The sequence below is a fragment of the Hevea brasiliensis genome, chromosome 6, assembly GCF_030052815.1.
Source record: "Hevea brasiliensis isolate MT/VB/25A 57/8 chromosome 6, ASM3005281v1, whole genome shotgun sequence".
NCBI classification, from domain to species: Eukaryota; Viridiplantae; Streptophyta; class Magnoliopsida; order Malpighiales; family Euphorbiaceae; genus Hevea; species Hevea brasiliensis.
In genome coordinates this window covers 24,458,674-24,469,706 of record NC_079498.1, presented here as the reverse complement: position 1 = coordinate 24,469,706, position 11,033 = coordinate 24,458,674, and the positions used below count along the sequence as shown (strand labels likewise).

The window sequence follows — 11,033 nt, the reverse complement described above, 5'->3', positions numbered from 1 at the left end:
TTAAGGAACAATTGCGTATCTAGTAAAAGTGCAGTGCAACTGCTATCACGAGTTGTCAATTTAATTCACGTACCTGATTATAATAAATAACTAACTGTCAAGAAGATTATGCCACTTCATTAATCCTCTTTACACATTTATAAAGCATTCAACACTTAAACAAAATATTTGGTTTACAAGAAACAAGTAATCAAATGCACTACTTTACCTCAAGTTAGCAAGACAGAATTAAAAAAAAAAAAAAAAAAGGGGGAAAATGATGAGCACTTCAAATCTTAAATTTATCATCAAAGCCAAACCCAAGTTCTGCAAGACCCATTTTCCGTTGATAGATATCCAACAATTGAGGCACATGAACTTGATACTTGATCACAAACCTTTCCAAGAAGAGCTCTTCAGAAAGTTTCAACACTGAGTGTAAACACACATCAGCCTTAATCAAACCCTTTAAAAGCAAAACTCTTATAACTGAACATCTTGGCATAATCCTCCTCTCCAGACTATAACAAAGCACAATTGGAAGTCTAGCAACAGCGGCAGGCTGCCAACCCATCTTCCCCACAAGAAAATCCATTGTACCCATCACATTCTTCTCAGACAAGCTCATGCATTTGGGACGCTTTCTGAAAATCAACCAAATCTCATCTTCAGACCAACCCAACCTCCTATAGACCTCTATTTTGCGTTCCCATGTTTTCTTCGTCATCGTATGAAAGACAAGAACTGCCTCAACAAATATAAATTTTGAAGGGTCAAATCCTAGTTTCATAACCTTTTTAACCCCTTCAGCAAACTTGCCCACTTCTTGGCACATTAGTGAGGGACTTTGGATGAGCAAGTAAGAGATGGAAGACTGAGAGACTCCAAGCCCTCTCAAGAGTGATAAATTTTTCGAAAGGCTGTACAGCCAAAAATTTCGTCTCATGCGTTTCAGGGCCGTAACTACTTTCTTATCAGAAACAAGTACACTTTTAAGGATCTCATAAAGTGGGATCATATGTTGCTTTATACTTCGAGTCAATAAATTTGGATTCCTAGAAGCAATTATAGAAATTCCCAATCTTGAAACCCCTATAGATCGCAGAAACTCAAATTTGGGCAAGAGCGTCTTTTCTGGTTGAGATAACAGCACCCGTGGGCGACACTCAACAATTTTGCGGATTTGGTAATTGGTGAATCCATGTTCGCTGAGAAGCCTAAGCACAGAGTCTGGTTTTTCAGTGGTTTCAAACCATATCCTCTTAGAGATAGATTGAGCAGATTTTAGGGTTAATCCACATGAATTTATGAGATATGAGACTACAAATGAATGCTCATTCAAATTAGAAGATGTGGAAGACGAAAAGGATCTGATTACGAATGATGAGTAAAAAGAAAGAACACCCAGTTGGGCATTTGAGAGCAACAGGGAAAGACGCTTATTCAAAGCAAATCTTGAACAGAAAATACCAAACATTGGAGGATACTCACCGAAATTCTCGAAGTGAATCAGCTAAGCTTTAAGCTTTGAGCAATGAACAGGAAAGCATCAAGCGAGTCCCTTGGCTGACATGCTCTCGTTCCATTTCCCTGGAAAACTGCGAAGAAGAAAGAATTTATGAGGGCTTTGCATTTGCTTCGCCACTGGGCTATTTTGAATTGCAATGCTGCTGTGCTGCTTCTAATGTCTAAACGCTCCGTTTTTAATGCTTTTAAGTTCTGCCTTTTTCATAGCAGCACACAAGGGAAATAGATATCTTTCTTTTAACCCTTTTTTTTTATGTATAATTTTTTTGGAACTAAACACAAACATTATTTATCTCAAATAAAATTCGTAGGCAATAAGTAGACAAGTTATTGATATAATATATTTTCCTTCTCAATGCCTAACTTGTGTTGATTCAATAGTTAAAAGGCACTTCACCCATATGACATATATTAAATTTGAGTTTTAGGGTTTTTAAAAAAATATTTTTCTTTATTTAATTATAATATTAAATTAATAATATATATTTATATTATATATATATAAATATTTTCATATTTACGATTATTAAAATGTATAAAATAGAAAACGACTTTCCTTTAGGAAGTTATTTTTTTTAAAAATAACTTAATAAAAATATTTTTTATTGACCCATTTTTTAAAGTATTCATAATACTAAAAAGTACAAAATATTTTATAAAAAAAAATATTTTTCGTAAAATAAATAGTCTTAATATTAAAAAAATTATTTTTCCATATTTATTAAAGTTTTAAATTTATTACTTTATTATAATCTATAAAAAAAATATAAATAATATGAGTATATATTAATAAATAAAATAAATATTAAGCATAAAATTAATAAATTAATCACAAAATTTATAATTTAATTTTGTTTCCATTAATAAATTATTTATTTTATTAATTTATAACATGATATTATAATTTATATATAACTATCTATAATTAGTGTATACATAAAAATGTGAATAAGAGGAAACTTATACATATTCTCACTTATAAGTAATTCCATTAATAATAATATATAATATTCTTAACTCTCCATAATATTTTATGATTTAAATTTTAAAATTATATTACTAAAAATAAAAATAAAAATAAAATTGGAGTGAATAATACCTTATAAAATAGTTTTTTAATAAAATTTTCACTATTATTTTACATTATTGTCTTTGAGCAATTAAATTAAAAAAAAATTAGAGGTTGATCAGTTATTCTTTTTCATAGGATATAACTATTATAAAATAATAATATAAGATTATTAAATAAATTTTTGCCTGATGCATATTTTAAAATATAAAATATTTTAAGTAAAATAAAAATATTCTAAAATTGAAAAAATACAACTCAAACTTCAATTAGAATAAAATATGAAATTTGATATTATTATAATGGAAAGCTAAATTTAATTAGTTATTAAAAATTAATATATTATGATAATATTATATGATATATAAAAAATTAATTCGAACAGTTTGATTTCCTTAGAAGTTCAGTTTAACTATGTCTATAATTTTAGAAAATTTAGTTAATTCGATTTTAACAGTTTAGTTCAATTTTCTCACCCTTATATAGAACTACTAAATCAAAGATTTTACCTCATCCCATGCAGAAGAGTTTCAGTGGAGATAAAGATCTAAAATGGATTTGCTGCTCTATTTCCCAAATCCAAGTCTTGATTGTAGAATTATCATTATACGATTGAGCATCCTGTTTTGAATACCCATTTACAGATGTACCCAGTTGATCTTTGAACATCACAATACAAAAATATAACAGGAAGCTTCTCACACTCAAGTCCTTGCATGGAAGAATTACAGTGCAGTGCAACTGCTATCTCAACTTGCCAATTTAATTCAAGTACTTGACTATAATAAGACTACTAACTGTCAACAGAGAATTTCAACACTTGACAAAAATATACACATTTTCGTTTAAAGAAACAAGCAATCAAATGTTCTACATTACCTCAAGTTATTGCACGATAGAGATTAAAAAAAAAAAAGAGCAATTCAAATCTTGACCAGTTTGAACTTGAACAAAAGAAAAGTATATTGAGAAGTAAAAGTTAGTTTATCAAGGTTACTCATCAAAGCTTTACCAATGCACCAAAGAAATTAAGGGAATCAATTTGAAAGCAACATCATATCGGAATTAATGGGTTTAAGATTCACATGCTGCAGGCTAGACATTTTCTAACCCAGATATCTTAAATTTATCATCAAAGCCAAAGCTTCTTTAAGACCCATTTTTCTCTGGAAGACATCCAACAATTGAGGCACATTTTCTTGATACTTGATCACAAACCTTTCCAAGAAGAGCTTTTCAGAGGGTATCAACACTGAAGATAAATGGAAGTCTTCCTTAATCAAACCATTTAAAAGCAAAACTTTTACGACTGAACATCTTGGCACAATCCTCCTCTCCAAACTATAAGAAAGCACAACTGGAACTCTAGCAACAGCAGCAGGCTGCCAACCCATCTTGCACACAAGAACATCCATTGTACCCATGACCTTCTTCTCAGATAGCGTCATACATTTGGGATGCTTTCTGAAAATCAAACAAATCTCGTCTTCAGACAAACCCCATCTCCTGTAAAACTCCATTTTGTGTTCCCATGTTTTCTGCGTCATCCTATGATAAACAAGGAGTGCCTCAACAAATATAAATTTTGAAGGGTCAAACCCTAGTTTCATGATCTTCTTAACCCCTTCAGAAAACTTGCCCTCTTCTATGTACACGACTTAAGGGACTATCGGTAACCAAGTAAGAGATGGAAGATTGAGAGACTCCAAGCCCTGTTAAGAGTCATAAATTTTTCGGAAGGCTGCACAGCCCAAAAATTCGTCTCATGCGTTTCAGGGCCGTAGCTACTTTCTCATCAGAAACAAGTATACTTAACGCAGAAACTCAAACTTGGGCAAGAGTGACTTTTCCGGATGCGCTGACAGCACCTGGGGCCGACACTTAACAATTTTAGAGATGTGGGAACTGGTGAATCCATGTTCCCTGAGAAGTCTAAGTACAGAGTCTGCTCTTTCAGGAGTTTCAAAACGTATCCTTTTAGAGATGGATTGAGCAGATTTTAAGGTTAATCCACATGAATTTATGAGATACGAGACTACAAATGAATGCTCGTTCAAATTAGAATACAAAAAGGATCTGATTACGAATAATGAGCGAAAAGAAAGAATAACCAGTTGGACATTTGAGACAAACAGAGAAACACTCTTATTCAAAGCTAATCTTGAACCGGAAAAACCTAACATTGGAGGATACTCACCGAAATTTTCGAAGTGAATCAGCTAAGCTTTAGGCTTTGAGGAATGGACAGTAAAGTATCAGGCGAGTCTCCTGGCTGGCATGCTTTCGCTCCATTCCCCTGAAAAACTGCGAAGAAAGATTTTATTAGGGCTTTGCATTTGCTCGCCACTGTCAGTCTCTGGGCTGAATAAATCTTCAATTTCAATTTTGAATTGCAATGCTGCTGTGCTATTTCTAAACTCTAAACGCTCCGTTTTTATGCTTTTAATTTTTTTTTTTTAAGCTGCGCACAAGGGGAAGGGTATCTTCTTTTAACTTTTTATTTATATAATTTTTTTTTTAAATAAAGACAACATCGGAGAGCACATCAGTTTGTTGGAGATATTCTCAGGTGCTGACTCACATGGGAATAATGGTAGTGCTAATGCTACATAAGTAGGTATACCATTTCTAATAGGGTATTCAGAGAATTTTATAAGTAGGACCTTTCCTTGATTGGTTTCGCGAGCTTTGTCGATGATAACCTCTTCTTACTTGGGACTAGTTCACGTTTGAGTTATTGCAGACTTACGGCCGAAAACTGGTTGAAACTGCTTCTGCACATTTGGGCGACATTCATCATATAGGATTGGTGACCGAGTATGGCAGCGATTTCGTATCCATAGTAATACAAATGGATTGCGAGTTTTGATTTCAAGCATGCAGTAACAAGGTGTCGTGGGTAGCATCGATGATAGAGATTTTGAATTTTCGCTATCATGGATACTATTTCAATGGCTTCCGAGAATAAATGCGGGTAAAGAAAGGGGTGAAGCTTTCACATTGAAGCCATATACGCAGTACTCTCACTCTATCAGCATCCTAAGAAAGAAGATGACATGGGGTTATAGGCAAGATAAAGCAGACCCATCTCCATTTACAGGCCCAAGACATGGGCAAGGCTTAATAAGTCCACATATGCTTAATTATCTTGGGAGATATTTCATTCCACATCATTTTGAAGGCCCACTTCCCAAGCCTCCAAATAAGGACCCAAAAAAATTCAATACATCACTTGTTCAAGCTTTGTTGTCTACCACATATCTAAAATCTTTGTTCAGTCAACGGGCAACCACACATCCCAGCAAGTTGATGGAAGTCTGGCAACCCCATTTCTGAATTAATTTAGCTCAAATGATGGTATGATTAAATTTGTGGGTAATGGATACAGTCACTCCTTTTATGGTGAAACCAGTTATCAAGGCGAGTCTTAATTCCGAGACACACAAATCGATGCCATATTTCCAGCTTCAAGTACATCCTATTACTTATTTTTTAATTCAATTGGGGAGTAGCTACAAGGTACATTCAATACAAATATGCTACCTATTGAAATTGGAAACAAGTTCTTTTTGTGGTTCAATTGATGGGAATTGATTTAAAATCATTCCTGTCTCACACACACAGATATATAAATATTAAATCAACACACATATATTAAATCTATATTATATATAAATATATGAAGTAGCGTTGACTTTGCCTAAATTACTATTTATTTTTTAAATTAATTATAATTATTTTTATTATTTAAATTAATTTTAAGGATTATAAATTTAAAATTTTTAGTTTTGTTTATATTTAACATTAAATATAAAATTTTACGAGAAATAATCAACTAGAATAAAAAATTAATAAATAAAAAATATAAATATAAATTGATAGTATACAATATTAAGTAAAGTACTTTATTAATATCTAATTTTTAAAATTTATATTTATAATTAATTATTTGTTATATATATTTAAAAATATTTTATTAGTTTATTTCTATCCAAATTTTTTCTATTGCAATGAAACAATATATTATATTTATAAAAATATAAATTTTAATTAAAATTAAATATTTTAATGACTAAAATTTATAAAAAGGAAAATAAAAATAATATAAATCATTCAAAGATTATTATTAATTTTAAAATTTATTAAATGAACAACTTAAAATAATTTTATTTAATTTTAATTAAAGATCAATAGTAACAAAAAAATCATTAAAAACAATTAAATTTAAATCTAATTAATTTATTTCTATGTATATCTATATTATTACATTATGATTTCTTAAAAATTATTATTATAGAGCTAGCATTATATCACTTATAAAATGTTATTTCTTGCATTAGTAATAAATGAAGGAATAATATTAATAATATATTAATTAATTAGATTTATATTTATATTATTATATTATTAATATTTTTTATTTTTATTTTTTTTAGTATTAAAAATAGTAGTATTTATGGTTCTTATTCCTTTGAATAAAAAAAAATAATGTTAATTGAAATAAAAAAAGATATTGTAAAAACTAAACCGTGTTAGATTAAATTTATTTTATTGTGTTGATATAGTTCTAATTTTTTATTAATAACTAAATTAAAAATTATATTGTACCCAATTATACCAGGTACCAAATAAAGAAATAATTAGAGTTGAAATTAATTTTATAAAAATATTTTTTTATGATATTTTTAGAAACATAAAATAATCTTAATATAATTAAAATTTAAACACGTAATACATACGGTACATTTATAATATTAAACTATATGCACTGCAATATATATACAGTACGAATGAGAGACTAATTTTTTAAACTAATAAAAAAATTCTCATAAATAATAATAATATAAATTTATTTTTTCTTCTATAAATTTTATTTTTTAAAAATTATTTTTCAAAAATTCTGTTATAATTTTTAATTTCAAATTAGAAACCTAAACATCCGTTGATTTATAATGCAACAACGAAATATACATGTGTATATAATGTATTTAATTAGAACATATATGATTAAATTTATATTTATATTTTAATTAAAAATGTACTTATAACATATATTATATAATATAATCTATAATTTAAAAAAATAAAAATACTTATCCAATATATTAAATAATTAATATATTAAATAGATTTTAAAATTATTTATATTAAATAATATAATAATATAAAATTTTAAAATATCGATATAATAAAAATAAAAATTTTATAATGATAATATATTAAACTAATAAAATTTCATTTTAAAATTATTATTTTTTCTAATTTTAAAATAATTTTTTTTACATTAATCTAAATATATAATTTTATTATGTAAGTTAATATTATTTTAAATTATAAAAAATTAAAATAAAATATATGCAAATCAAACTAAAAAAAGTAAGCACAACTTTCATTAAAATATGATGAATAAAAAATAATAATTTTTAAATTGATAAATATTTTTACTTATATAATTAATTAAAACGACATTGAAATTAATATCATAGTTTAAATAATTAAATATAATATTTTTCATGCAGTGATAATATTATATAATATATAAAAAATTAATAAAAAATTATATAAAAAAAATTAAATTACAAATTTTTATAATGAGTATAATAATGTTCAACCTAAGTTGTGTAAAAAATTAATCATTACACACACATAGAATTTAACTTATATTTCACTTATATTTTTTAACTTTAATTTATTACTTAAAAAATTCACAACCTTTAATTTTTTTTCATAAAAAAATTACTCCAACCTTCAATAATATATTTCTAGGTTAAAAATTTCTTTAAATTATAGAATGACATTTACAAATATAATTTTGACACTTTTTCTTAAAAGGTAAATTCTTCTTTCTTTCAGAAAATAAATTATTGTTATAATACTATTATCATTTTTATGATAGGTACATATTGAAACGTTTAATGTGTGTTGAGCATAAGAAAAAAGGAAGTATAAAAATTATTTTATTATTTTTTAACATGAAAACCGACTATAAAACTTAATTTAAAACTCGGCCATCTTCTTGATTCTAGTGAAAGATCTCTGAAGGAATAAATTTAAATCTATTATTTTTTCTTTTGGGTTTTGTATACCCATTCATTTCATATGATAGTTAAAGGAATTGATTTTATAAACAAAAAAAAAAAATTACTTCCTTTTTTAATTTTTATATTTTCAAAAAAATTGATGATATCCAACTAAAAAGGAAAAAGAGACTAAAAGTGAATCTAAAAGCTAACCTCTTGACGAAGAGCAAGATGCAAAGAAAGATCATTCAGAACTTGCTGCTAAAGCAACGACAGCTTCAAAATCTTGCATTTGACCCAATGCAAATGCAGCCTCGTGTGCTAGCAAATTCGAAGGTCAGGCAGTCCTTCAAAATCCTGTACACTTTCAGCAGCAACATCCTTCTTCTGCTGCATCCTGTACATTGCTGTCCAAGTTAGATTTGAGGACTTCATTCGGTTGTGGAAGTAACCTAACATCCTTACAAGCAAGCCAACTGCTTTTTTCTATCAGATGTACTTAAATGAGCTCAAATGGAAAGTTTTGAAGTTATTGGAATAAAAAGCTCAAATTGGACTTATTTGGACTTCAATGATAAGCTAATAAGACTTATTTTTAAAGAAAAATGATCGTTTACAGAACCACTGTTAAATCAATGATGTCGCCTCATCCAATTCAGAAGAATTTCAGTGCAAATAAAGATCTAAAATGCATTTGTTGCTTGTGACGTCTGTTCTACTCATGGATTTGTTGCAAATAAATATCCTTTGACCTTAACGGTACAAAACACAACAATAAGTTCCCCACAGTCAAGTTCTTTCATGGAAGCACCTGGGGATGATTCCCTTAGTCAAGGAACAATTGCGTATTCAGCAAAAATGCAGTGCAACTGCTATCTCAAGTTGCCAATTTACCAAAGCACCAAAGAAACTAAGTGAATCAATTTGAAAGCAACATCAAATTGGAATTAAAGGGTTTAAGATTGACATGCTGCAGCCTATACATTTTTAACCCAGAAATCTTCAATTTATCATCAAATTCAAAGCCAAGTTCTGCAAGACCCATTTTTCTTTGATAGATATCCAACAAGTCAGGAACATGTTCTTGATACTTGATCACAAACCTTTCCAAGAAGAGCTTTTCAGAAGGTCTCAACACTGAGGATAAATATACGTCAGCCTTAATCAAACCCTTTAAAAGCAAAACTCTTACAACTGAACATCTTGGCTTAATCCTCCTCTCCAAACTATAACAAAGCACATTTGGAATTCTAACAACAGCAGCAGGCTGCCAACCCATCTTGCACACAAGAAAATCCATTGTAGCCATGACCTTCTTCTCAGACAAACACATGCAGTTGGGATGCTTTCTGAAAATCGACCGAATCTCATCTTCAGACAAACCCAACCTCCTATAAAACTCCATTTTCTGTTCCCATGTCTTGTGCGTCATCATATAAAAAACAAGGACTGCCTGAACAAACATAATTTTTGAAGGGTCAAATCCTAGTTTCATAACCTTATTAACCCTTTCAGCAAACTTGCCCACTTTTTGGAACATTAGTGACGGAGATTGGGCGACCAAGTAAGAGATGGAAGATTGAGAGACTCCAAGCCCTCTTAAGAGTGATAAATTTTTTGGAAAGCAGTACAGACAAAGAATTCGTCCCATGCGTTTCAGGGCCTTAACTACTTTCTCATCAGAAACAAGTACGCTTTTAAGGATCTCATGAAGTGGAATCAGATATCGTTCTATACTTCGACTCAACAAAACTGGATTCCTATTAAATATTATAGAAAGTCCTGATCTTGAAACCCCTATAGAACGCAGAAACTCAAATTTGGGCAAGAGTGTCTTTTCTGGTTGGGCTAAAAGCACCTGTGGCCGACCCTCAACAATTTTGGAGATTTGGGAATTGGTGAATCCATGTTCCCTGAGAAGCCTAAGTACAGAGTCTGGTCTTTCAGTGGTTTCAAAACACATCCTCTTAGAGATAGATTGAGCAGATTTTCGGGTTAATCCCCATGAATTTATGAGATATGAGACTATAAATGAGTGCTCATTCAAATTAGAAGGAGGGGAAGACGAAAAAGATCGGATTAGGAATAATGAGTGAAAAGGAAGAATACCTAGTTGGGCATTTGAGACAAGCAGAGAAACACTCTTATTCAAAGCTAATCTTGAATTGAGAAAACCAAACATTGAAGGATACTCACCGAAATTCTCGAAGTGAATCAGCTATGCTTTTAGGCTTTGAGGAATAAACAGTAGAGCATCAAATGAGTCGAGGAGGCTGACATGCTCTCTCGTTCTATTGCCCTGGAAAAATGCGAAGAAGAAAGACTTTATTAGGGCTTGCATTTGCTCGCGGGTGTCCGGGCCAAATAAATGTTCAATTTCTATTTGGAGAAATGTTCAAATAACCCCTGAACTTTACAGCAAAGGTCAAATAAGCCCA

At 29.6% G+C, this 11,033-nt stretch overlaps 2 protein-coding genes across 2 annotated transcripts; both read right to left on the bottom strand.

Moving 5' to 3' along the window:
- Positions 1 to 95: 95 nt before the first annotated feature.
- Positions 96 to 1,477, bottom strand: LOC131180795 (uncharacterized). Its single transcript, XM_058148483.1, has one exon. The coding sequence runs from the start codon at positions 1,454 to 1,456 to the stop codon at positions 269 to 271; it is 1,188 nt and encodes a 395-aa protein (XP_058004466.1). The 5' UTR covers positions 1,457 to 1,477; the 3' UTR covers positions 96 to 268.
- Positions 1,478 to 3,144: 1,667 nt separating this feature from the next.
- Positions 3,145 to 10,798, bottom strand: LOC110636493 (uncharacterized). The gene is made up of 5 exons (XM_058147958.1): positions 9,516 to 10,798; positions 9,348 to 9,420; positions 8,959 to 9,081; positions 8,809 to 8,856; positions 3,145 to 4,233 (listed from the first exon to the last, which is right to left on the bottom strand). Exons 1-5 carry the CDS (start codon positions 10,775 to 10,777, stop codon positions 3,682 to 3,684), a joined length of 2,058 nt encoding a protein of 685 aa, XP_058003941.1. The 5' UTR covers positions 10,778 to 10,798; the 3' UTR covers positions 3,145 to 3,681.
- Between the last annotated feature and the right edge of the window lie 235 nt (positions 10,799 to 11,033).